Source organism: Chionomys nivalis, chromosome 11 (assembly GCF_950005125.1).
Source record: "Chionomys nivalis chromosome 11, mChiNiv1.1, whole genome shotgun sequence".
Taxonomy (NCBI): domain Eukaryota; kingdom Metazoa; phylum Chordata; class Mammalia; order Rodentia; family Cricetidae; genus Chionomys; species Chionomys nivalis.
Window position 1 is genome coordinate 31,085,197 of NC_080096.1, and position 27,085 is coordinate 31,112,281.

The following is a 27,085-nucleotide window of genomic DNA, read 5'->3' on the forward strand; positions in this document are numbered from 1 at the left end:
GATTACTCAAGACTGTCCCAATGATGAAGGCTGTTTTAAGGCCCCATCATATTTAGATTTCCATATATCACATTATTTCTGTCTAATGCTTTCCCTTTATCCCAGGGCCCTTACATTATAATAAGCCTTATTAAAGGGAGTTACATCAGCTTTTCTTTTGGGACTGACCACTGTTTCATCATCTTTTATGATATTTCAGCATATAAGTCATGTACTTCGTTGACTATGTTTTTCTCTAATATTTTATGCTGTTTTGAATAAAGTAACATTCTTAATTTCACTTTCAGATCATCCATTGTTAGTGTATAAGAATGTAACCACTTGGGCTGGAGAGATGGCTCAGAGGTTAAGAGCACTGGCTGCTCTTCCAAAGGTCCTGAGTTCAATTCCCAGCAACCACATGGTGGCTCACAACCATCTATAATGAGGTCTGGTGCCCTCTTCTGGCCTGCAGGCATACACACAGACAGAATATGGTATACATAATAAATAAATAAATAAATAAATAAATAAATAAATATTTAAAAATAAAGAATGTAACTACTTTTGCATATCTTATAATCTTGCTGTGTTCAACAAGTTTTAGTTCTAATATATTTAATATAATATAATATAAATTTCGCTTAGTTTTAATATAATTTTGTAAATTCTTTATGGTTTCTATATTATAAGCCTGTTAGGATACTCCAGGACAAACGAATATTTCCTATAAGAATTGTTCATGTGATACTGAGCAGAGTAACTAGATGGATGCTAGACAGCAGTTAATAATTCTTACTGCTCTCTCAGAGAACATGAGTTTGAGTCCCAGCACCCACATCGGGTGTCTCACAACCCCTGTAACTACAGCTACTGAGGAATCTTACTCCTCTCTCTGTGGACACCTGTACTCACTTGCATATAGCTTTACACACACACACACACACACGAAGACATTTTTTTTTTTAAGTCTCATAATATTATCTAAGTTGGAGAATTAGAAAAGTCGGCTGTAATTCAACTGAGTCTAAAGGCTGGGTCGGGGGGAAGAAGAGGGTCTGATTGGTGCAAGTCTAGGGCCCAAGGCCTCAGAACCAGCGACCCTACAGCCAAGGGCAGACGAAGATGGGAAGCCCAGAAAACTCAAGCGAATTGCCGTTGTGTCATGCTGCTAGGTCCAGGCCATCAGTGGAAAGGACAGTACTCACTCACATTGGTGAGGGTGATCTTGACTCAGTATACCAGGCCAAACACACTCCCTCACACAAACACCCAGAAGCAAGATGTTACCAACCATTTGATATCCTTTACTTCAGTCAGACTGACATATAAAATTAGCCATCACAACAAGGTCATGCCATCTGTAAATCAGGTTTTTTTGCTTGGTCCAAGCTTGGATGCCTTTTACTGCCTTTTACTTCATTGTCTTGCCTAATTGAGTTCTGACTAGAGTCCCTCGTACAACATTGAATAGAGTTGCTGTGGGACAATGAAGATTTGTTACTTGTGTTTTAATAAGACACTGATTGACCAGTAGCCAGGCAGGAATTATAGGCAGGGCGACCAGAGCAGGAGGATCCTGGGAAGAGGAAAGGCTCAGTCTGCAGTTGCCACCCAGATGCAGAGGAAACAAGATGAGAATGCCTTGCTGATAAAAGGTACCAAGCCACATGGCTAACACAGACAAGAATTATGGGTTAATGTAGGATGTAAGAGCTAATAAGAAGCCTGAGCTAATAGGCCAACTAGTTTATAATTAATGCAAGCCTCTGTATGTTTCTTTGGGACTGAATGACTGCAGGACTGGGCAGGACAGAAATCTAAGTAGACATAGAATGTCTCATTTGTGTCATCATGGGGAAGTTCTCAGTGTTCAGCAATTAAGTATGGTGTTAGTTCTGTTTTGCTCTAGATTTTCTTTTATTATTTCCTTTGAGCAAGTAACAGAATTTTCTCTTTTTTTCCAAGTTTAAGTGTGTTTATCATGATATTGGATTTTGCCCAATGTTTTTTCTGCATCTACCAAGACATCATCTGTGTGTTTTATCTGCTAGTATAGTGTTTTATATTGACTGATATTTGAGTGTTCAACCAATCCTGAATTTCTAGAATAAATATCAATTGCCCATGATGTTAATCCCCCACGTTTGCTGCCAGGTTTTGTCTGCTGAAGTTTTGTTGAGAACTTTTGCCTCTATATTCATTAGGGATATTGGTCTGTAATTTTCTTGTGATACTTTTATTTGGTTTAATTACCAGGACAATATTGATCTATAGAATGAGTTAGGAATTATTTATTCCTCTTTTGTAAAAATAAAGAATCTGTGTTCATTTTCCTTGAAATGTTTGAAAGAATACACCAGTAGGGGTCATCTGGTTTGGGCTTTTCATCACTTGTTCTAGATTTAGTCAGACATGCTTCTTCTTACATCAGTGTGGGTTCTTTTTGGAATGTGTCTGTTTCATCCAGGTTGCCTTACTTCCTGACATTTAGATGTTCAGAGTGTTCTCTTAGAATTCCCTTTATTTCCAAGGTTGGCAATAATGGTATCATGATTTTAATAATTCAAGTCTTCTTTTCCTGACCATTCTAGCTAAAGATCTGTCAGCTTTGTGTGAGGTTTATTTATGCTTTCTATAGTTCTCCCTATTCTCCATTTCACTTACCTCTGCCCTAATCTTTAATAGTATCCCCTTTTCCTAACACAGAGCTGTCAGGAACAAGTTGATGAATATACTTTTTGCCTGTTATTCATAGGTTAAGATGGAATATTAAGTTACGTGTACATCAACAACTGTAAATCACAGGGACCAGTAACTAATTCATTCATTCCTTATATACATGATTTTGTCTGTATCCCATAATTTTGAGTATGTTATGCTTTTTTTCATTTACCTTGAAGTGTTTTTCAGTCTCCTTGATGATCCCTTTGACCCACTGGATTTTAAAGAGTGTGTTATTTTCAACCTGATTGTAAACTTACCAAATTCCTTTTTGTCACTGGTCATTAATTTCATTGCACCATCCCAGCACTTGGGAGGCAGAGGCAGGCAGATCTCTGTGAGTTCGAGACCAGCATGGTCTACAAGAGCTAGTTCCAGGACAGGCTCCCAAACCACAGAGAAACCCTGTCTCGAAAAACCAAACCAAATCAGAACAAAACAATTTCATTACACCATAACTGAACCTACCTTCCATGATTTTATTCCTTCCACATTTACTGAGATGTGGTTTATGACCTAACATATGGTCTACCCTCCAGAACCTTTGTATGCACTGGAGAGGATGCATATTCTGTTATTAGGGTTGTCTACAGGTGTGGGCTGGGTCTAGTGTTGCTCAAGTCTTACCTTTCCTCAAGGAAAGGATCTTCTGTCTAGTTGGCTTGTTTACTACGGAAAGTGGGATAATAAAGCTTTAGACTGAAGTTTCTGAATTGTGTCTCTCTCCCTTCGATCTGTCTACTATGGTTTCTGAATTGTCTCTCTTCCTTCCGTCTACTGCAGTTTCTGAATTGTCTCTCTCCCTTAGGTCTGTCTACTGCGGTTTCTGAATTGTGTCTCTCTCCCTTAGGTCTGTCTACTATAGTTTCTAAATTGTCTCTCTCCCCTCAATCTGTCTACTGTGGTTTCTGAATTGTCTCCCCCTTCGATCTGTCTGTGGGAGGTCCTTCTGTCTATGTGTTGCTTTTATTGGTTAATGAATAAAGAACTGGCTTGGCCTATAGCATGGGAGGAGGAAGGTGGAGTCAGGGAGATGCCATGGAGCCACTGGAGATAAATGCTGGGAACTTTAGCCGATAAGTCACTGCCAAGTGGCAATACGCAGATTAATAGAAATGGGTTAAATTAATATGTAAGAGTTAGCTAATAAGAAGTTAGAGCTAATGGGCCAAACAGTGATTTGATTAATACAGTTTCTGGGTGATTATTTCAGGAGTCTGGTTGGCCAGAAAACCAACAAGCAGCCTCCCCGAACAGATTGGCGCCAATATGGCAAACTAAAATCCACTTAAAAACCTGAGAGAGCTTAATTCTAGACACAAAAATACAGAGTTTAACACAGCTTCTTGCTGTTTGCTGACAGCGTGCCACAGCTCCTTTAAGAGAGGCTTTCCTGATTCAGCAGTAGCAGGGAAAAAGTGGCGGTTTTGAAATGCTGGCTTTCTGGGTGGTGCTGCCAGCGCAAACTCTGACTCTTTCAATCGGGAGGTCCAGATACAGAGCATTTGAGTGCGGTTTGTGAGCAGACTGCTGCAGCTTGCTTAATGGAGACATGGACTGGCTGTGTGCTTGAGAATGGGGTGGTGCACACAGTCAGAGGCACAAGCAGCTTTGCCATGCTGAAATGGGCATGGCAAGCAGAAAGTACTGTATATACCATAGCAATGGCACAGCTTAAGTTTTAAGAAGTGCTTAGCATTTTAAAAAGCACTTCTGGACAGTAAAGAATTACAAATATGCAATAAAGACAAGTCCAGATGAGTCACAATGTTAGATATATATATGTAGACTTGGAATAGAGAAGAAAAAGAGTATAGAGAGTCATAAAATAAAGTTAATGCTTTAAAAAAGGATAAAGTCTTTAAAGAGACAGAGTATTAAACGGAGTATAGAAAAACAAGCCACATAAAAATGGAAAATTCACAGAGTCTGGATTATGTATATTATTGTGTTATCTTTAAATTTTTTGACTGTAAATGAGCTAAGTACAGAGAGACATTTCATTGTATGGGCTGCTAAGCTAAACCAGCACGCATATTATAAAGGTATCATGACTTCCAAATTTGAGTCTAAGGATATGTTGCTTTGGAAAAGGGGTTCTTCTCTTGTTTCTACAGAGGATGAGAACCTGTGGATTGCTTCCAGACTGGTGTGGTTTGATGGAACAAGACCCCCTGAAAGATCACCATGAACACCCTCAAAAAATCACTTCGCCCAACTGCTCACTGAGATGAACCTAGCACACAGGATACACCATGAAAGACCTGATTAACAGCACCCCCAAACAGCAGGAAGCAGTATGGACAGAACTATGCCCATATTCCCAAATATTGTTTATCATTGTTCAATTGCATTTAAAGGAGTATATGATATAGATATGAATAATTTGCACTGGCATGGATTCTGGTTTATTGATACAGATTTAAGGTCAATCTTGTTATATGTGTATTTCTGCTCTTGATTAAGATATTGTTATTGTGTAGTTCATTTAAATGTAATGTATAATTATGAAACATAGGTTAATAGTCATCTATAATAGTCAAGCTTGTAGTCATGTTAGTTAGATTTTCTAGATGTATAGAGATATATTTCATTTAGTTAGGTATTCTGCAAATCTTTCAGAGACCTTCAGGATATAGCATTTTAATGTTTTAAAAATTTAGGACTTTTCATGACAATGAGACACATCTGCTCCTGGAAGCACCAATCTACTTCAAGAGGAAGATGGGCATCAAAGAAGTTCCTTATGGAGTTTGTTAGATAAACTGGACATGCAGGATCTACAGAAAAATGACTGCTGAACTTGCCAAAAGGCAAGATGATCCTTCGGGGTTCCTGCGTCATGAAAGGGGTCTGCCACATTTTGCAGGACACAAAATAAGTGACTGACAAACTGACAAGACAGGCAGACCTGTCTTTGAAAATTTCCTGCTTCACGGAAAAGTCTGCTGGATACTATGGGCCCATAGGCTAAAGACGGACGCCCCAACAGTACAGAAAAACTTTGGGTGACTGTCCAGGCAGCGAGATGTCTCTGTCAATTCTAGAGTTTTTGAAGTTGCTTACAATATACTTCCTGTTTACTTAGGTAATATTATATCCTTCTGGAGTATTTGATAGAGTTGAAGAATTTATAGTTATAGTTTTCCTTAGTTATAACAAAAGATAAAGTAGATATAAATATTGTAACTGTAATTCTTGCTTGATAATGGTTTTGTTATATGTAATTTTACTATGTTAAAGTTCAAGCCTTTCTTTTTGTTTAAACAGAAAAGGGGAAATGGTGTGGGAGGTCCTTCTGTCTATGTGTTGCTTTTATTGGTTAATGAATAAGGAACTGGTTTGGCCTATAGCATGGGAGGAGGAAGGCAGAGTCAGAGAGATGCCATGGAGCCATCGCTGGAGATAGACATGTGGAAACTTTGCTGGTAGGCCACGACTTCGTGGTGATATACAGATGAATAGAAATGGGTTAAATTAAGATACTAGTTTTGGGCAATAAGAAGCTAGAGCTAATGGGCCAAACAGTGATTTAATTAATACAGTTTCTGTGTGATTATTTTGGGAGTCTAGGTGGCCAGAAAACGAAAAAGCAGCCTCCCCAAAATCTGTCTACTGCAGCTTCTGAACTGTCTCCCGCTCCTATTCTGTCAGTCTCAGCTCTGTCTTTTGAGACTCTGCAGTAAAACAGGACATAGCTATGGGTTTTTGCATGTCTAATGCTGATGACACATTTTCACTTCAGTAGAAGACATTTAATATTTAGACTCTATTATACATCACACACATTTCAAAACAGGTAACTATAATCTAGGGGAAAGGCTGCCAGTGTGTTTCTGCTTTTCTTCCAGACAAGAATATTATAGGTCTTGAGAGCTCTAAGGTTTCAGTTAGAACAACTCAAGCCCCAGATGTAGCACAAAAGCAGCCACGGGAAATATATGGCTGCATCCAAGCACTCTCCTTCCTTCCTCTTCAGAGAACAAGAGATGCAATCAAGTGTTTTCTTTAGAAACTATATTACTACCACAGAAATGATTATAAAACATTTAAGGCTGTTTTTTTGGAGGGGGAGTTAGGGAATTACTGCAAACAGATCAGCAAAAACACTGAGCTGGGGTTCAGAAATGGCGGTATTCCACGGCAGAGGGACAGATGAGCAACTGTGAACAGCCCTTGTTCCACTGAGAGTGACTGACGTGGCTTGCCTTTCTATGTGAACTGAACTTTGGTCACACTTCTGCTGCCCTCCCTATTCTGCTGTCTCACCCAAACATTCACCACAGGTTGGGACATATGGAGGAGCTGGGGTCACAATTAAGTGGTTTATGATGCAGGCATGTTTTGTTCAAGTATTATGCTTTATTGACCTGTATCTGGATGTCTTTAGGCAAGGCATTAATTCTACCATCCACTGAAGCTTCTTTTCCCTTTCTCCTTCCTTTCTCCCCCCTTTCCCTCCCTTTCTGAGATAGGATCACACTGTAGCCCAGGCTTGCCTTGACTCAATATTAGCCCAGGCCATCCTAGAGTTTACAGTGATCCTCAGCCTCCCAAGTGCTGGAATTACAGGCATGAACCATCACACCCAGCTTCCTGTTGCTTTTTTCCCCTGTTGTTTTTTTGAGACAGGATTTCTAGCTAGCCTTGAACTCAGAGATCCACCTGCCTTTGTCTCCCGAGTGCTGGAATCAAAGGCATGCCCCACCACTGCCACCACCACCTGACCTTATTACATCTTACCACTTGGCATTTTCTCCCTGCTGGTCAGTGAAGGCATTTAAATTTGTATCACATACAGTCAATTAAAGGAAAAAATATTGCAAATTACTGTTATCTGTCTGCTATGATCTGATGTGCTATAAAATGAGGGCTCTTCAATCTATTAATGTTGTAGTGTGTAGTTTTATAAAATTATCCTTCTTAAAAATGTCATATTTCAGGCCAGCAAGATGGCTTCCCATCAAGCCCTTATTACCTGGGCTTGAACCACATGTTAGAATGGAGAACTAACCCCTGAAAGTTTTTTTTCTAACCTGCACACACACACACACCAACACAACTAAATAAATAAATGTACTGTTTTTTAATGTTCTATCACTTGGGAATATAGTCACAATTCATGGCATATAACAGAAATATATTTAGAATAGAAGAAATCTCACCAAAACATCAGGGTTTTTTTTGTTTTTGTTTTTTACTCTGAGTGATAGGATTATGGATTTTAGTTCACAGTCTACTTGCCAAGATTGAGGGTGTACAGTCTGGAGGAAGGGCATCTGGAATGATCTGAGAAAGAAAAGTTGAGTCTGCACTTGGGCCATGGTAATAGTCCCTGAATTGGCTAGGCAGGGTCTACCCTCCAGTGTACCACACTGCTGCCTCCTGTCATCTTCTTCAACACAAACGACATCACACATGACTTGCTAAGGGACAAATTCCAAATCCCTTTATCTTGTGTCACTGCCTGGCCCAAACCTTTGTCTTCTTGGTTCAAACTCCTCCTCCTAACTGATCACAGCTTTCTCAACTCATAGGAAGAAATACTTTATGAATAGATATTAATTATACAGTATAAATTCAGGCTGTGACTTATCCGTGACCCACTGCAGCCCAGTCTGCAATATGGAAACCACTGACCGCCCTTACACAGCTGGTCTTTCACCCTTTGTCCAAACCAGTCCTGGAGAGCTGGAAACACCTATCCTTCTTCACAGAGCAAGCCTCCACTGGCCTCTCAATACTCAACCCAAATGTCATTTTCTCAGAGAAACTTTTTGAGGTATTGCCCAAGTCACCATGTTTCTATCCTCAGACATCTCAGGCTTAGTTCACCCTGAGTGACATGTATGTATGTAACATGCACAATGAATAACAGCGGCTTTTGAGAAACAAGCCGGTTGGCTATGAGTTTTTAACATCCTAGTTCTGTGAGGCTCAGAACAGTCTAGGGCTGGGGATGTGACTTAGTTGGTGATGTCTGTCTAGTATGCTCGGAGCCTGGGGTTCTATCTCCGGGACCACACCCAGGCATGCTGACACACTCCTAACCCCAGCCCTTGAGGGGTGTGGATAGGAGGATCAAAAGTCCGGTCCTTAGCTTACGTAGTGAGTTTGAGGCCAACTCGACTACTTAAACCCTGCCTTAAAAAAGGATGAAGGGGGAGCATAAATGTGAATACATACAAAGGGATCTCTGGAATTACTAGCTCCGGACGACCCTCAAACTCTCTTGGCTGTGCACTGGCCAATTAGTCTTCTTTAGAGTCCCCAAGGACACAAGTCCATCCTAATTAGGGGCCAATCTGTGCCTTCCCAGGGCAAGAATGCTGGCTCTTTAGCTCCTTATTTTCGGACCAATCATCTACTGTCAGAGAAGCTGTCTGCCCAACTTCTCACATTTCCATTGACTTCTGACATTTCTCCCTGAAATTATCATTTGTTTTCTTCGCTGTCTTCCAAACTATAATGTTTGAGCTTGGAGGGAATGGGTCTACAGAACTGGCCCATGACGTTCAGAACCTAGAATGGCACCCAACACAGTATCAGTAGGAGCCCTGGGAAACATCAGGAGAAAAACCAGTAGAGTGGGAGAGGAGGCAGAAGAGGCTACAGGAGGCTTAGAGACGCGTCTTCAAACCTGCTCAGACCCGTGAGGGGTCGATGGCTGAAAGGGCCACGGACACAGACGCACCAGGCCAGACCCTACGTTGGGAGGCAGGGAATGAACAAAGGGGCCAGGCATCACGTTCCAGGGCCTACCAGTAATAGGTGACTGTACAGGCCGTGCACATCCGCTCGGCCGGGGCTTCGCACACCTCACAGCAGAGCCGGCGCCCCTTGGGTACCGCCAGCGGGTAGATCACGTTCATGGTGCAGCCGGCGGAGTCGTCTCTAGGACGGTTGCCGGGCTAGACTACACAGTCATCACGTGACAACCGCGGGCCCGCGGGGTTGTCCGGATTTCAAGGGCAAGGGGGCGGAGCGGGGCGGGACTAATAGCGGTACACGGGGGAGGGGGAGAGCGCAAACTCTTAAGTCCCAAAGGTTAAATGTCTAGAATTTGATTGCAATGGAACCCAAGCGTGGGGAGGGATGTACGGTGGCCGGTAAAGGTTAAAAAAAAAAAAAGAAAAGAAACAAATTCACTTAGTTTTCCAGACTAGGAAACCCACAGGAAGTATAATTTTTCTGGATTTTCGAGAAAGACGCTTCTTCTCAACGCATTTCGACGGGCTCTGACAGAACAGTCAGGCATTCTCAAGCCTTGGCGAGGTCAGGACCTACTGATGTCCAGAAGGCGGGGAACGCCCACAGTCATTATTTGCGGTTGCGCGTAGCCCAGGTATCCGGAAGGGGGCGTGGCGCCGGGGCCGGCGTGCCGGGACGCAGTGGTTCCTGCGTGCAAGTGACTCCCGCTTGCAGATGGCGGAAATGGACCTGGTCGCGGACTTGCCGCGGCCGGAGGGTGCTGAGCGCTGGGCCGAGGTTATGGCTCGCTTTGCGGCCAGGCTGGGCGCGCAGGGCCGGCGGGTGGTGTTGGTCACATCAGGAGGCACCAAGGTCCCCCTGGAAGCGCGAGCCGTGCGCTTTCTGGACAACTTCAGCAGCGGGCGACGCGGGGCGGCTTCGGTCGAGGTCTTCCTGGCTGCGGGTTACGGGGTCCTGTTCTTGTACCGAGCGCGCTCGGCCTTCCCCTACGCCCACCGCTTCCCGCCCCAGGCCTGGCTGTCGGCCCTGCGGCCTTGTGGCCCGGCCCAGTCGGGGAAACTGAGTCTGGAGGCCGAAGAGAATGCACTCCCGGGCTTTGCTGCAGCATTGCAGAGCTACCAAGAGGCAGCTGCTGCCGGCACCTTTCTGGCCGTGGAGTTCACCACTTTGGCGGACTACCTGCATCTGCTGCAGGCTGCGGCCCTAGCTCTCAACCCTCTGGGTAAGTGCTGTAAGGAATCCAGAGGTTTCTTGGCGGTACAGCCATTCTCCCAGCCTCTCTTTCTTCATGCTTCCCACTTACCCTGCAGCCAGCCAGGGAACCGGAGTTGAAAAGGAGCAGGTCCCATGCCCTTCCCCGATTTCTTAGACTCTCTGGTTTCTTTTTTTATAGGCTCTTCTGCGATGTTTTACTTGGCTGCGGCAGTGTCTGATTTCTATATTCCTGTCTCCGAAATGCCTGAACACAAGATCCACTCGTCCGGTGGCCCACTGCAGGTGATGGGCTCTCTTCCAGAGATCTGACCCCCTATTACCAGGCTTGGGTTCCTTTCCTCTTGATCTGGAGATGGCCTTTCTGCATTCTGTATGAGCTAGGCACTGCCCTCCCTCAAGGACCTCACAATCTAGCGAGGGCCTGGACACCAGCCATAATCACAGATGAGAATGATAAAATTCTGTAGTGGAGGTATGTACAAAGTGCAGTCAGATCTCGGGGTAGTGAGCTGGGGGAGTCACGGTTTCCCCGGAGATTATTCATCAGAAGGTGGGGGTGTAATAAAGTGGGAAAGGTCATTCCTAGTGGAGTTACGCGTTGGAGTTTGCCGTTGAGTAATGGTCTGTGAAATGAAGTGCTTTGGTAAGACTGAAGAGGCAGCTCGCCTTTCCTTGGGGGGCGGGGCGGGGAACAACTTTATATTCGTTTCTAAGATATTTAGACTTCACTTTGTGGAGGCCAGAGGCACTAAGGTGGAAGCAAAAGATAAGTTTTTTTAGGGCATAGTGGCACGTTCCTTTAATTGCAGCCCTCCAGACACGATGATTTCCGTGATTTCAAGGGCAGCCAGGTCCACGTAGTGAGTTCCAGGCCAGCCAGGGCTACACAGTGAGACCCAGTCTCGAAATAAATTAATAAAAGTAAAAGGTTTAGTTTGCAAAGAATAGCATTTTGGAAGATGAGGTAGAAGTAGAGTGGATAGGTAGGGCTCTTGGAGTTTAAGGAAAAGGCATGGGAGGATAGTGTCGTGGCCAAGAATTTAAGATGACTTGGTGCCTGGGAACCTGAGGGAACTCATGGCATTTGTTGGATGATAAAAGTAGTTTATAGATAAGTATTTGAAGGGCACCTTTGGGATAGTTTAGTTATGCATCTTGGAGGACCTCCTGTGTGTCAAGGACTATTGTGGTACCTAGAGATGAAGAGAAATACACAGGACACTAGCAGTTGCTTGCACTGCTCGCTCTCTGCAGGGGAATGGCATCCCTGCTGAACACTGGTGATGAATGCCAAAGTGGGACCCTGTATGTGATTTCTGTCACACTTGCTGACAGACTTCATACTCTTTAAAAAGCCTGGGAGCTCCAGTTTCTCCCACAGTTTTTATTTATCTTGAGGATGTACAGATGACACAGTATTTCCCTTGGGTTGTCTAAGGTCCTAGGAAACAGGGCAGGAACTTTAATCAAGTGACGACCAAGTCAGTTGTGTCTTCAGTGCTCTGTTCTGCTTACTGTATTTATACTTTTAGTTAACAAATAAAAAAATTGTCAATGAGGAACCACCAGCTTATGACATGCTTCAGGTGAAGAGGTTTAAAGCCCGGTATTATTAGACTTCTGCCAAAGTAATATTTCCATGAGCAGATTACATTTGTTTACCTTCAGATTTGCTTTAAAAGAAATGAGATGAATATGATCAAAATAAAATCTATAAGATTCTCAAAGACTTAATAATATTTCAGTGAGTGCCGGGCATGGTGACTCATACCTTTAATCCCAGCACTCTAGAGACAGAAGCAGGCACATCTGACTTTACAGCCAAGCCAGGGCTGCATAGTGAGACCCTGTCTTCAAAAGTAGTAACGATAGTACAGTCAAAGGAAGTGTTTGAGGAGTTGTAATGAGAATGGCGGAACAGTACAGGTTCAGAAAACATACTTTATTCCAGAGTAGATGTGAGGCCTTGAATTTAGGCGTTATGAACCCTACAGAACCTAGTCTTTAGGCATTTAGTATGCTCCAGAAAGTTACACGGTGGGAAATCCCTTTTAACTTAGGCAGAAGTCAGTCCCTGATGGCATAGGTTCCTGGTAGGGACTGACCAATGGTTTACTTACTAACCTTTGCCTGCTCTTTCCGATACAGATAACAATGAAGATGGTGCCGAAAATGCTTTCTCCTCTGGTTAAAGATTGGGCTCCCAAAGCGTTTATAGTTTCCTTTAAGCTGGAAACTGATCCCGAGATTATAATCAATCGCGCTCGGAATGCTTTGGAAGTTTATCAGCATCAAGTGGTGGTGGCCAATATCCTCGAGTCAATACAGTCCTGTGTGGTTATTGTAACCAGAGACTCGGAAACCAAGTTACTGCTGTCAGAGGATGAAATAGCAAAAGGCGTGGTGATAGAAGAAAAGATAGTGGAAGACCTCAGGTCGCGACACACAGCTTTCATGTGTGACAAGAACTGAAGGACATGCTCGTCCCATCAAAAACCAGGGTCCTTAGAGCTGCCGGGAAGCAAACGAATCCTCTGCTAAAGATAAAGGCAGCGAGGCAAATCAGTGCTGGTGTTGTATTTCTGAACGAACCGCTTGGAGACTGAACAGAAATTGTTTTTCACTTTTTAAGAAGCTGACTATAGGATTGCGTGTTCTGCAGAACAGACGTAGGGGCCTGAAGCTGGACGTCGGCCTGCTGTACAATAGAAGGATCGCGGATGCGTGGTCATGCTGTGAAGATCGCATATTCATTAAGTGCCTACATGTGCCAGGGCCTGTGAGAGCTGTGAGGGTTTAAAGATGAATAAACACATCTCATTCGGGAACTGGATGTACAAAGTTTAAGTGCAATAAAGTGTGTGCCCACAGATTGTCACCTGGAAAGGGTGGGGTTTGGGGTTTGTTCTGTTTTTTAAGATTTTTTTTAAATATTTATTTATTTATTATGTATACAATATTCTGTCTTGTTTGTCTGCTTGCAGGCCAGAAGAGGGCATCAGATCTCATTTCAGATGGTTATGAGCCACCATGTGGTTGCTGGGAATTGAACTCAGGACCTCTGGAAGAGCAGTCAGTGCTCTTAACCGCTGAGCCATCTCTCCAGCCCCTGTTTTTTAAGATTTAGTTGTTTTTATTTTGTGTGTTTGAGCGTTTCTCTCTGCATATATGTCTGTGTGCTATGGGTGTGCAGTACTTTTGGAGGCTAGAAGAAGGAGTCAGAGGTTGTGAGCCTCCATGTGGGTGCGGGGAATCAAATCTGGCTCTTTTTTTTTTCTTTTTTAAAAATATACTTTTACTAAAACAGGAATACGACAGGCACCTCCCTACAAACGGACTGAAGGTCACAAACCTTCCTACATTTACTTTTTGACTCTTGTCCTAGATTTATTCCATAATTGGTAACACTTTTCAAATATTTTAGATCTGTTCTTCAGGTAAATAACCAGCCTTCCACTGGGGGCCTGGCAGGTATGCTTCTGCCCTGAAGGTCGTATTACAGTGTTGTGTGGTAAGGAGTGTGGGGCTCAGTTAGCCAACACTTCATAAATGTGGGCCCTTGGCTTAATCTCAGGTTATGTACCTACAGTGTAGGGGTGAAGCTGGAACGAGCACAGGTTACCTATCTACAGCGTAGGGGTGAAGCTGGAGCGAGCACAGGTTACCTGTCTACAGCGTAGGGGTGAAGCTGGAGCGAGCACAGGTTACCTGTCTACAGCGTAGGGGTGAAGCTGGAGCGAGCACTAGTTCCGTGTCTAGCACTGCACACTCAGTATGTTGATGCAGTTACTGGTTTTCTCAGCTGATCGGGCTGAAATCATGGATCTTTGAGTCCATGAGAAGTTCTCACTCTCCCAGTTTTGGAATAAGGATGTGCCTAGTGCAGAAAAATCCAGTAAATGATCCAGAGGACAGTTCTGAATGGGTATTTTTTTGGGGGGGGGGAGTGGATGCCATTATTAACTATATAGAAGTAGGTAGTGTGCTACAGAAGTATTTGATTTAAGGGGCTGGTCGGGAAAATGGCTGTCTAGGTTTTGGGTATGATCCATAGCACTGCAGAAACCTGATAGTACAACTCAGGCCTGGAGTTGGAAAGGGTAGCCTGAAGTCCTACTGAGGAGGCAATGTGTACGATGTGACAGTTACGGTGTAAACAGCAGTGGCAAGATGGATAGAAATAATTGAATTTGGAAGCTTGACCTCCAGCCCAGGCTAACACTGCAGCCAGGAGTGAAAGCAGTCTCCGGGAGCACACGGTTGAGATGAACGTTAGGTCTAGTTGGCAAAACTTCCAAAACAACAGGTTTCAACACTGGTACACTGTTGTGAAAGATTGATTTTCCTCTCCACGCCCGTAGCCTTGGGGTACTGACTCATCTCTGTGTACTGGGACACACGCTGCTACAGCTAGGTGTCTTCAAGGTATTAGTCATGCGGGAGCCCCTTCAGATTGCTTTATTAAAGCTCCGAAATAACCACTAGCTAATTGCATGGACTCATCACTGTTTCTTCAATTTATTATTTGTTCTGAGTGCTTAAAACAGTGTTTACCTAGGTAGACCTACGTTCCAGGCATTTGTGCCTGTGTGTTTCAGCAGGTGGAAATGCTTGCAGAAGGGGACATGAGTCGTCAAAGGCAAACAAGAAGGCATTTGATCTAGATTGGAGGACCGAGGAACCTTTCCTTAGCTGAAGCTGGTAAACGGGAGTGGGCTGGGTCGTGTTAGAGGTGAGCATCTTAGATCAGAAAGGGGAGAGTTCTAACACAGAAAATAGGGATGCTATCCAGATGGTGGTATCCAGGTGATCCAGGAAAGGTTTACAGCTATGGTAAAACCAAGAAACGTAAGTGGTGTTTTGTTGCTCTCCAAAAAGCAAGCAAAATTCAGTTTTGACAAGTACCCGGAATCTTACAAGGAACATGAAGATTTGAGTTGAGCCTGTGCTAAAATTGTATCATTAAAAATGTTGACTTTGGGGTTCTGTGGTTACTAGCATTTGCTGCTCTTGAAGAGGACCCAAGATTGGTTCCCAGCACCATAAGAGGTCTCCCAACGCCTGTAACTCCAGTTCCAGATCTGGTGTTTTGACCTCCTTGGGCTCTGGCATGCGTGTGGTACACATAAACACATCAAGGCAAAGACACATACACATAAGTAAACAAATCTTTAAAAAAAATATTTATTTTGCATTGCATAAGTAAGAAGCCAAACAACTTTCAGTGCTTAGGTTTCCTTAAAGGTTCCAGCCTTCAATGTAATTCCAGTCAAGCCCAGTTCTGCATTTTCACAATAGCTAGCTGGGTCCCAAAGAGTTGAAATTTACCTTTGGACTCTAGTTGTTATGATGAATCTCTTTCTAAATTCAGAACTGCCTACGTGCACAGTATCCCGCCTTAATAGGTGGTTTTTTTGTTTGGTTGGTTTTGGTTGTTGTTTCGTTTCGTGTTTTTTTTTTTCTTGGTTTGTTTGTTTGTTTTTTGTTTTTTTTTTTTTTTTGGTTTTTCGAGACAGGGTTTCTCTGTAGCTTTGGTGCCTGTCCCGGAACTAGCTCTTGTAGACCAGGCTGGCTTCGAACTTCCAGAGATCCACCTGCCTCTGCCTCCCGAGTGCTGGAATTAAAGGCGTACGCCACCACCGCCCGGCTTCGTTTTGTGTTTTTAAGGCAAGATTTCACTCTATTCCAGGCTACACTGGAAGTTCCTATGTAACACAAGTTGGCTCCAAACTCAATTCTGCCTCACCCTCTTATGCTGGAATTACAGGAATCACTTATAAATATATATATATATATATATGGAGAACAGGTTGAGCTTTGCAGGGAAACAATTCGAGAATTCGAACCCTGTCTGAAGTTAGTTATATAGACGCTGGACACGGTTGCTATGGTTACTGCTGCCTCCAGAGCCAATGGTGTAGTTCGTAGATCCTGGAGGCCAATGGTGCGCGCTGTAATAACAGTCACCACAGGAAGGACGGCCTTTAGCAATCACGGCGTACGCGGTCTCCATGACTCCGGCCGACTGAGCGCCTGCGCGTCCCCTGCTGAGCTCGGTTGCCATGACAACACTGGGCCGCTGTAGCTGGGCGGCCCTAAACCCACTTCAGGTCGGGGTCGGACCTGCTCTTCCCTGGGTGCACATTCCGGATCTTTCTGGCTCGCGGGTGAGCTTCTTCGTTTGGGCGTGCGAGCTTTGGGGCTCTCGGCCTGGTCGTGGTTCGCCCAGGAGAACCTTGCTTCTCTCTAGTTAGCATCCGGAGCTGACTGCCCCCGAAGGTGACTGCCACAAAGGCCCCGGAACTACCGCTGTGCCCTGTGCGTAGGCTGAGGGAAAGGACCGTGGGGCCAGCTTCTTCACGCACAGCCTTGCAACCGGATGAAGCTCTGCAGGCCTTTGGTAACGCCAGCATCCGAGGTCAAGTCAGTTGCCTTCTGCCTTTCAGCCTTCAACTCCATCCTCTTCTCTCACCATCTGACCACCGGTTCCCTTATCCCGTTCATCCCACAACCATCTCTACCCTTCCCTGTCCACGCTGTGCACTGTTAAATGTCCCTTCGTCTCCACCACTCTGTCACCTATGGGCCACCTACTTCCGTTTCCCTCCCGCAGGGCTTTGCATGGCTGCACATTTCTCCCTCTCCAGCCTTGCAGCCACTATAAAGATTTTCCGTTTCTCTCCACTGTTGCAAGCTCATTGTCTTGGGTGAATTTGAAATGGGAAATTTGAAACGCTGCAAATGCCTGCATTAGGTTATTGCAAGTCTCTTGTGTTTTGAAAATAGAAAATAATTGAATGTCAGATTTGGACTTATTGTCAGACATACACACACATCCCGTATACAAAAGTTGTTCCTTGCTAAGTACTATGTTAGATATAAACTTAGGTAATGTGTTTATACTTGTAATAATATCGTTCAAAAATGATCGTATAACAGAATTCCGACTTTTAGGCCAATGGACACCCAACACGCAGGGAAGGTGGGATTTGCTAGAGTGGGGACCCTTGAAATCATCCGTGTGTCTCTTTTTTTTTTTGTTTAAGTTTCTAAAGGGGGCTGGAGAGATGGCTCAGTGGTTAAGAGCATTGCCTGCTCTTCCAAAGGTCCTGAGTTCAATTCCCGGCAACCACATGGTGGCTCACAACCATCTGTAATGAGGTGCCCTCTTCTGGCCTGCAGACATACACACAGACAATATTGTATACATAATAAATAAATAAATAAATAAATATTTTTTAAAAATCTTGCTAAATTAGAAACAATTTTTGTGAAAAGAACCAAGCAAGAGCAACTTAAGATAGATATTTTTGGCAAAGAAGCAGGCCCAGTGCCCCCTCCAAAAAGACTAATACAGAAATTCTTAGTACAAAATAGGAATAATTTAGATCCAGTGAAGTTTTCTTTTATCCTGGAAAATATGATTTAACCCATACTTTCATCTCATAGTATGCATTGCTCGTTGGCTCTTACTATTGCCTTTTCAGTATTCGGTTTTAAATAAATGTGAACCTATGTTTGAGGACCCATAAGTTTACATTTTAAACAGGTACTTTGAGGTTACAATACTGATCTCTCAGACCAATTGAAGCAGTATTTCGGATGTCTTATGCTGAGGGTGAGGTCCGATTTACAAATGCTGAAAAATTCCGTTCTCTGTACTAAATTAGAAAGGGAAAAACTTCTTCAGCTTTTCTCATTTTTCACGTCAAATAAAACTACGCAGAATTCCTTGGGAAAGCACACAGGCAATTAGGTTCTATGTTACAAGGTGCTTCCTCCTCCAGTATGTATTGAACAAGCATTATGACAAGGTTAAAGTACAGTTTTGTTTAGTTTTGTTTTTCCTGTTCCCCTCGAATGGTTCTAAACCAGGGGGTGGGGTGAGGAGATTTTAAGAGGCATCACCAGGCATGGAGTCACAGCTGGTGGTGTGCTCCTGGCCCTAGTCAGTAGTGGCCAGGGCGGCTGGGGTCCACCCTACTGCTCAGCATCTCCTATAACAAAGGTTGATCCCTTGTGAATGGCGCCAGGACCAAGAACCCGTCCTGACGTAACCAGCAGTGACTATTTGTATTCTGTTCCAGTCCGAGTTCACAAGTACATTTTACATATTGATGGCATACATTTTTCGTCATCTTTCTCTTGGTTTATGTGTGAAGCATTCATATTGCTACCTTGTTTTCAACTTTTTTTAAAAAAGTATATTTTGGTTTGGAATTGAAACAACTTGTGAATCATATTCTTGGGTTTAAGATTATGTATCTTCTGTTATATTTCTATGGAAGGAAGGAAGGACAGTTAGGGTGATACGTCACGTGATGGGCTGTTCCAGTTTGGTGACCAAGTTATTTGTTCGTTAGTCATCACATAAAGACCACATGATCCAAAACCAGTCGCTCACTTGGAGGCAGGAAATGAGGTTCTGGTCCCTCTGTTGTAGTTAGGGCACCTGCTAGGGGAGAATAAAGGAACAGGCAGAAATGACTGCACCTACCCCGTCTGTCTGCTTTCTGTTTAAAGATTAGTTTGTTACTGTTTACTGACACTTCCTTCAGCTTAGCACCTCATCCTTTATATGTGGGAGGAGTCAGAGGACTCAGAGCATCTCGGGATACACTCGCCTACGATGCTTAATGACCATGCCTTCGGTATCTAGTTTGAAGAGAAGACTGTACTCATATCCTTTGTTAAATGGGGGCAGTTTTTGGTACAGTTTAAATATCAGAGAATTTATAATACAAAAGACATGTTTTTATTACCTCAAAATCTGCTGTATTAGAATTTTAAGATTTTTCAACCACCAAATCTGAGTTCACTTGGGGGGAAAATATTGTTCTGGGATGTCCTAACACCGTCCCAGGCAGAGGGGCCTGGATGTGCAGAGTCAAGGAGCTCACTGTAAGCAGCGTGGTAGGAGCAGTGGTCAGGTGGCGGGAAAGCCTAATGCAGAAGAAGATCAGGAGGTGAAGCGAATGAGGCAGGAAGGCAGGATCCAGGCTGTAAAGAATCTCGGGTGCCAAGCGAAGGCTCTGAACTCTTCTGGAAGCCATGCAGACATTAAGCAGTGAGTGACCTGCGTTCGGAATGAGCCTTTTGGGGGCTTTACAGAGCACACATTGGACGGGAGCCAGCCTCGCAGTGGCGACTCGAGTTGCTAATGTTGCTGTGCTCTTCTGCGCATGTCCTGAGTGCCTACACCAAGCCGCAAGCATGGGGAAGCTGAATCAGGAGGTGAGAAAAGACCTAGCAGCTACAGATTGGGTGATGAATGGGACCTGAGGATGCCACCCAGGCTGCATCACTAAACCGTTGGTAATTATAACTATGGGATACCGGAGGTAGAGGAGGGAAATGGATCATTCAAGCTGGGCTGCTCAATTGACAGTTGAACACACGCTGTTCTGAGTCCACGCATTTCATATTGCCCTTCCACCCTGTGTCCTGTTTTCCAGAGCTTGCCTCCTTCACCCGCCCTCTCTTGTGTCTCTTATGTCTGAGGAAGAAAGAAAAGTACAAATTAAAATTAAAGGACATCTGGAGTCTCAGCCATACACCTATGTTTGCTCCAACTTGAACGTTGCTCTTTCTTGCTGCTGTTTGTTTGTTTGTTTGTTTTTGATTTTTTGAGACAGGGTTTCTCTGTAGCTTTGGTGCCCGTCCTGGAACTAGCTCTTGTAGACCAGGCTGGCCTCAAACTCCCAGAGATCCACCTGCCTCTGCCTCCCGAGTGCTTGGATTAAAGGCGTGCGCCACCACCGCCCGGCTGCCTTTTTTTTTTTTTTAAATATTTATTTATTTATTATGTATACAATATTCTGTCTGTGTGTATGCCTGCAGGCCAGAAGAGGGCACCAGACCTCATTACAGATGGTTGTGAGCCACCATGTGGTTGCCAGGAATTGAACTCAGGACCTTTGGAAGAGCAGGCAATGCTCTTAACCACTGAGCCATCTCTCCAGCCCCCCCCCTTTTTTTTTTAAAGTCAGAGTCTTGCTAGGTAGTCCAGATTGACCTTGTACCTGCCATCCTCCTGCCTCCACCTCCTGAGCACTGGGATCCCATAAGTACCCTGCCATGCCTGACTCTTGAGACTTTTTCTAATTATTTAATTCAGTTACTCAATGAGCTAGACACCACCGTCATGCAGATGAGGAAATAAGAATTTAAAGACGTCAGTGACTAACTTGTCTAACACCTACACAGTGAGGCAACCATCTGTTGAACCAACGTGTGCCAAGCAGCTAATACTGTAGAGGAGAGCAGAGAGTCCAAGTGGGTTCCTGGGAATGACAGCATTAAAATACCCATAAAAACGGGGAAGCCTGGAAAGAACACAGAGTGAAACAGGCTAGACAAGAGTGCCGACAGGACAGCGTGATATCACAATGCAGAATGAAGAAAGCTTTCATAGAAGAGTGACCAAATTGTTGGGGTGCACCATGTAGCATGAGTCAGTTGAAGAAAGAAGGCACTCCAAGATGAAATTCTAAGGTCTACGTGGCAACAGGAAGGTCCAGCCTCTTCTGATGAACTGAACCCTGAATAGCCATACAAAGGGTATTTATTGAAAGTTTTACAAATTATTTCCTCATACCAAGGTCCCTGATCTAATTTCCACGTCTCACTGAAGGAGAGCATCACACGCCCCATGACTCTCGTCCTTATCATTTACATATTTACAATAGTTACACCGTTTACAATACACAATAATACAGGAGTCTCGGGGTGCCTGAGGTGTCTCATGACCGGAGTCATGGGATGACTGCAATGCCCCTTCAGCAAAACCATCACCTTTCCCGCAGAGGTTCTTCAAGGTCAGAACACTTCTGAAGAACAGCTGTTCATTCTAATGTCCATCCAGATATGGTGTTCTGCCAAATTCCTATGATAACAAATAAAAATAGAAGTCATCTGTAAGGACAGGAAACCAGCCTAGTGTTGGTGGTACACGCCTTTAACCAAGCACTTGGGAGGCAGAGGCAGGTGGGTCTCTGTGAGTTCGAGACCAGCCTCGTCTTCAGAGTGAGTTCCACGACAAGCTCCAAAGCTACAGAGAAACCCTGTCTCAAACGAAACAAAACAAAAACAAAACAAAAATATGAGTGTTTGGTGAGAGACATGCTGTCCCAGAGGCCAACAGCTAGAGGGACTCTGGTGGGCCTCTCTGAGCTCTGAGTTTTATCACTGAACTCTACTGCCAGTTCTATATCTTTATTTTTGCTATCAAAGGTGTCTTGAGCTTGGCCAAGTATCAGTAGAGAGGGAGAATATCTGCGTATGGAAAAGAAAATGAACAAATAGAGTATAAGGCCAAGATTACAGGCAAAGGGGCTGGCCTTTGTCAAGAGGATGAATGTCCTGGTTAGCCTTAACTGTCAACTTGACACAGCCTAGAGTCCTCAGAGAGGAAAGCTTCAGCTGAGGAATTGCCTAGATCAAGCTGGTCTCTGTGTGTGTCTGTGAGTGATTGTTTGGATTATTACTTGGCTCAGGCCTGCTCAGCCCACTTCAGGCATCACCATCCCTAGGCAGGTGGTCTTGAGCTGTATAAGGAAGGGGGCTAAGCAGGAACCTAGAAAGGAAGCCAGCAAGCAGTGTTCCTCTAACCGGCATAAATTCTTGTCCTGGCGTCCCTCAGTGATGATCTGTGACCTGGAAGTATAACCAGGTAAACCCTCCCCTCCCCGAGTTGCTTTTGGTCAGGGTGTTTTATCACAACAGAAAGGGAAGCAGGCAAATGGACTGGACACCTTTTCCACCGAGAAAGGAGAGATAAAGACGTCTGAAGATGAAGGCCCATATATTGGGATTAGAGGTAGGGATGTCTAAAGATGAAAGTTCATATGTTGGGGTGAAAACAAAAAATGGCAGGTTCTGATGGGCTTAGTGTTGCTAGGATGGAGAACGATGTCATCTGTCAGGAGAAAGAGACAGGATTTCCAGTAGAACCGGCAACACAGAGGATGGCCTAGAAGCTGGAGACAGTGAATTTGTAGCCGTTCCACTCTGTGTGCATAGATTTTCCTCTCCCAGCACTCAGCAACCTACAGTAGATAAAGAATAACCGAACTTTTCCAGACTGGCATTTTTAGGAAGGTGGGACAAGGAACAAGAATATTGGTGAGGTTTAATAAACCTGGGCTAAAGTAGCAGAAAATAAATGCTCACAAAACATGGAGAAACCAAGGCCTTTCTGCATTGCTGATGAGAAAATAAATGATACCATCATTATAGTAGGTTATTGATACAGAATTATATACCTAGCCATTCTATCCCTAGGGAATAAATCCCAAAGATCAGAAAGCAGGGACTCAAGGCAGTACTTGCACACCAACATTCATAGCAGCATCATTCACAATATTGCAAAAGTAGATGCAGCCAAGTATCTGTCAGCAGATGAGTGGGCGGACTGACTATGTACAGGACAGCGGGACATCATCTGGCCTGCTAGAGGAGTGGCCGGGATGACAAGATGCTGAGTAAAATGGGGCAATGCAAGGGAAAGTTGCCTGCGGTTCCTCTTACAGTGGGCACTTCGAGTCCAGATCCAAAGGCGGCAGGAAGAGAGAAGTCACTGGGCCTGGCGTGGGCTTTTAAAACCTCAAAATCCACCCTCAATGACACACTTCTTCCAACAAAGCCACACCTACTCCAACAAGACCACACCTCCTAATCCTTTTCAAGTAGTGTGCCAGCCACTTCCTGATGACTAAGCATTCAAATCTACAAGCCTATGGGGGACAGTCTATTCAAACCACTGTATTGTGTGCTGCCATGTGGGTGCTGGGAACCGAGCCCACATCCTCCGCAAGAGCCACCTGTGTTTGTAGTGTCTGAACTCTCCAGCTCCCAAAGCAGCTGTTATTTGACCCACTATCATGGTGAAAGATGATATATAGCATAATTTCTTTTTAAAAATCTTCTTTGGGGGATTATTACTTTCAAAGTAAGAAAAATTAATAGTAATAGAAGGATTAGGTCAAACAGTCTTAGGTGTCTTCAGGAGGATGTTACTATTTCTGCTTCTCTTGAGTCAGTGAGATGGAGAGCCCACATCTGGAGTACACCTGTGCTCAGGAAGCAGCACAGCTGGGGCATAACTCCCACCTGAGTCCCTAGTAAACCTTAAAAGGCGCTCTTACTCTTTAGTCAGCAAAAAATTAAAAACTGGTGGCAACGAGTTTATCTATGGACAGGGAGCCGCTTCCCACTGTTACTGCTGTTTCTGTGGGACACTGAACAGGGAAGACTGTAGACCCACCCTTCGTCCCTCCTTCCTCCCTCTCTGTCTTCCTTTCATCGCTTTCCCTTCATCCTTTTCGTCTCTCCTTTCCTTTCTATCCCTTCTTTCCTTTCTTTCTGTTCAAAGGTTTTATTTTTACTTTTGTGTGGGTGCGTGTGCCTGCCACATGTCTGTGAGTCCCAGTAAAGGCCAGAATAGGTCATCATATCTCCTGAAGGAGTTAGGGGTGGTTGTGAGAAGCCCTGTGTGGATCCTCAGAGAAGTGTGTGCTCTCAGCCATTGAGCTATCTCTCGGCCCCTTTTCTTTCTGTTTTAAACAAGGTCTCACTAAGTGGCAAGCATGACCTCAAATTGATGATTCTCCTGCCTCTACCTCTCAAGTGCTGGGATTGAGTGTGTGCCACCACGTCCCACCTTTATGTTATTGTTTCTGAAAGTTTTCAAATACCCTGGGAAGACAGGGAGAAGAAAGCTAGGTCAGTGTTGTTTTTGTTAATTATTAAACTCTAATTAAGAACTTTCTTGGTGTTTTTGTTGTTGTTTTGTTGTTGTTTTTTGTTTTTTGAGACAGGGCTTCCTGTAGCTTTGGAGCCTGTTCTGAAACTAACTTTTGTAGACCAGGCTGGTCTCAAACTCACAGAGATCCACCTGCCTCTGCCTCGCAAGTGCTGGGATTAAAGTCATGCGCCACCACTGCCCGGCTATTTTCTACATGTTTTATAAAACAATAAATATTTTTATAGTTCTTTTAACTATAGTTTTCTGTTATTTCTTCCCAACAGAAGCCCAAATAAGGACACCCAAAGAAATGTGCCAAGAAGGGTTGTCTAGACTTGCTCTGAGCAGCCGCAGTAAACAGACCGAGGGAGAGAGGAAGACACTAGCAACAGCCCCAGAGCTTATGGATTCCATGCTGGAGTCTCAAAGACACCCAAGCAGCAGCCTCCAGAAGGACTTTCCCCAGGTATTGCAGAATTAACTAGGTAACAGAGAGAGAAGCAGGCCCACTGAGACAGCATGCCTTCATCTAATCCGCCATTCGCTAAAATACCAGGAAGTCAGTTTGCACACTTCAGAATGAGGCTTTCTGTTGGGGTGGCCTTCCTCTGCCAGCTGCTGGCCTTTGAAAAAGCTGACCTCACGAGCCTCCTTGCCTTACCTATGAAGCTGACGTGCACTGAGTTATGGCAGAGTAGTCGTGAGGATAAGTTACGGCAGAGTAGTCGTGAGGATAAGTTACGGCAGAGTAGTCGTGAGGATAAGTTACGGCAGAGTAGTCGTGAGGATAAGTTACGGCAGAGTAGTCGTGAGGATAAGTTACTTAATGCACGTTGCTAGTTCTCTCATTGCTGTGTCACGTACCTGACAGGAGCAATGAAGGAGGAGAGGTTCACTCTGGCTCCAGGCTTCACTGAATACCGTCCATCATGACAGGAAGGCTCACTGGGCGGTGCCATCTGCAGCAGACTGGGAGGCCACAGCGTCCACGTCTTGGTGGATCAAGAAACAAAGAAATAGACCTGAATGGCTGTATCTGTCTACTATTGGCCATGCCCTAAAGGCTGGACAACCTCCTGCCATAGCACAGTTAGCTGGGGAGCAGGGGTGGGGGAAACGGGACATTTCATTTCATGTTTAAATCATAATAGTAAGCAAGTCTGTGTTGATCCAAAGCAGAATAAACTGAAACTCTTGTACCCCACTAATAGAGCTAAAACTCAATACAACTTTTTTTTTTTTTTTTTTTTTTTTTTTTTTTTTTTTTTTTGGTTTTTCGAGACAGGGTTTCTCTGTGGTTTTGGAGCCTGTCCTGGAACTAGCTCTTGTAGACCAGGCTGGTCTCGAACTCACAGAGATCCGCCTGCCTCTGCCTCCCAAGTACTGGGATTAAAGGCGTGCGCCACCCTGCCTGGCTCAATACAACTTTTTAAACATAGGCAGTGTGTGCGCGCGCGCGTGCGTGCGTGTGTGTGTGTGTGTGTGTGTGTGTGTGTGTGTATGTGGTGTGTATGCACACCCGTGTGTGTATTGTATGCATGTGGATATATTTATGTGCATGTGGAGGTCTTCCTCACTCTTCACCTTTTGAGGCAGGGTCTCTCACTAAGTCTAGAGCTCACTGGATCTGGTTAGGCTGACTCTGGATCTGGTCGCTGGCTCAGTCCTGATCCACCAGTGTTGGGACTGGATTTACTCTTGGCTTCTGCCTCCAGGTAGGAGGCACACAGAGAGATAGCTCTGTGATTAAGAACATTTACTACCCTTGCAGAGGACTGGGGTTCAATTCCTAGCACCCACATTGGGTGACTCATAACCCCCTGTAACTCCAACTCCCGTAGAATGCTCTGGCCTCTTCCAAGCACTTGCATGTTCCCCCCCCGCCCCCCCCCCCACATGATTACAATTTTAAAAGTAACTTGCTGTGGGAAAATGGTCTGTACCCCTGTCAATTGTATTTTGATAAAACACTGATTGGCCAGTAGCCAGGCAGGAAATATAGGCAGGGTGACCAGGCAGGAAGTAGAGGTGGGGCAACAAGAACAGGAGAATTCTGGGAAGAGGAAAAGCTCAGTCTACAGTCGTCATCCAGACATAGAGGAAGCAAGATAAGACTGCCTCACTGAAAAAGGTACCAAGCCACGTGGCTAACACAGACAAGAATTATGGGCTAATATAAATTATAAGAGTTAATATGAAGCCTGAGCTACTAGGGCCAACTAGTTTATGATTAATGTAGACCTCTGTGTGTTTATTTGGGGCTGAATGGCTGTGGGACCTGGTGGGACAGAAACCTCTGTCAACAGTAACTCTTTAAAAAGAGTGTACACACTTTGGAATTAGCGAAACAAGTAAAAACATTCTGCAGACCACATAGTCCACCATCTACACCAGTGGTGTCAACCTTCCTGTCAAATGACGCATGGTTTATGTTTGCTTTTTGTGAAAGTATAAACATAGTCTCTTAGTGTGTTGCTTTGGACCATGTGAATTTTTTTAACAAGTAAAAACCCTCAAGTACCCACAATTTTGTTTGATTCAACCTAATCAAAGAATGCACATGGGTGGAGTGCTGTCTGCTGTTTTTCTGCATGGTTCTTGAAACATGGGCAGCAGCTACATGTCTTTTGTTTTAATTTTTTGTTTTTCAAGACAAGATTTCTCTGCATAACAGCATTAGCTGTCCTGGGACTAGTTCTTGTAGACCAGGCT

At 44.3% G+C, this 27,085-nt stretch overlaps 3 protein-coding genes across 8 annotated transcripts in view; 2 read left to right on the forward strand and 1 right to left on the reverse strand.

The window, feature by feature from the left end:
- Positions 1 to 9,600, reverse strand: part of Zmynd12 (zinc finger MYND-type containing 12) — a 31,805-nt gene extending 22,205 nt beyond the window's left edge. Inside the window, exon 1 of the mRNA XM_057784711.1 lies at positions 9,466 to 9,600. Coding sequence (XP_057640694.1) covers positions 9,466 to 9,575 — 110 coding nt within the window. The 5' untranslated portion in view covers positions 9,576 to 9,600. The remainder of the gene's footprint in view (positions 1 to 9,465) is intronic.
- Positions 9,601 to 9,757: 157 nt separating this feature from the next.
- On the forward strand, positions 9,758 to 13,501 carry Ppcs (phosphopantothenoylcysteine synthetase). 2 transcript variants are annotated; one of them, XM_057784666.1, is made up of 3 exons: positions 9,758 to 10,636; positions 10,808 to 10,911; positions 12,778 to 13,501. In XM_057784666.1, exons 1-3 carry the CDS (start codon positions 10,129 to 10,131, stop codon positions 13,099 to 13,101), a joined length of 936 nt encoding a protein of 311 aa, XP_057640649.1. In that variant the 5' UTR covers positions 9,758 to 10,128; the 3' UTR covers positions 13,102 to 13,501. The 2 variants fall into 2 exon arrangements, with proteins under 2 accessions (XP_057640649.1, XP_057640650.1); XM_057784667.1 differs by lacking the exons at positions 9,758 to 10,636; positions 10,808 to 10,911 and adding an exon at positions 10,932 to 11,101.
- Positions 13,502 to 16,701: 3,200 nt separating this feature from the next.
- Ccdc30 (coiled-coil domain containing 30) overlaps positions 16,702 to 27,085 on the forward strand; it is an 83,513-nt gene continuing 73,129 nt past the window's right edge. The window contains exons 1-3 of one of the 5 annotated variants that reach the window (XM_057785313.1): positions 16,734 to 16,796; positions 16,880 to 17,047; positions 24,658 to 24,839. In XM_057785313.1, the coding sequence (XP_057641296.1) occupies positions 24,684 to 24,839 (156 nt within the window). In that variant the 5' untranslated portion in view covers positions 16,734 to 16,796; positions 16,880 to 17,047; positions 24,658 to 24,683. Of the gene's footprint in view, positions 17,053 to 19,855; positions 19,945 to 24,657; positions 24,840 to 27,085 lie in introns of those variants that run through there. The other 4 variants (XM_057785311.1, XM_057785316.1, XM_057785312.1 and 1 more) reach the window with 4 other exon arrangements.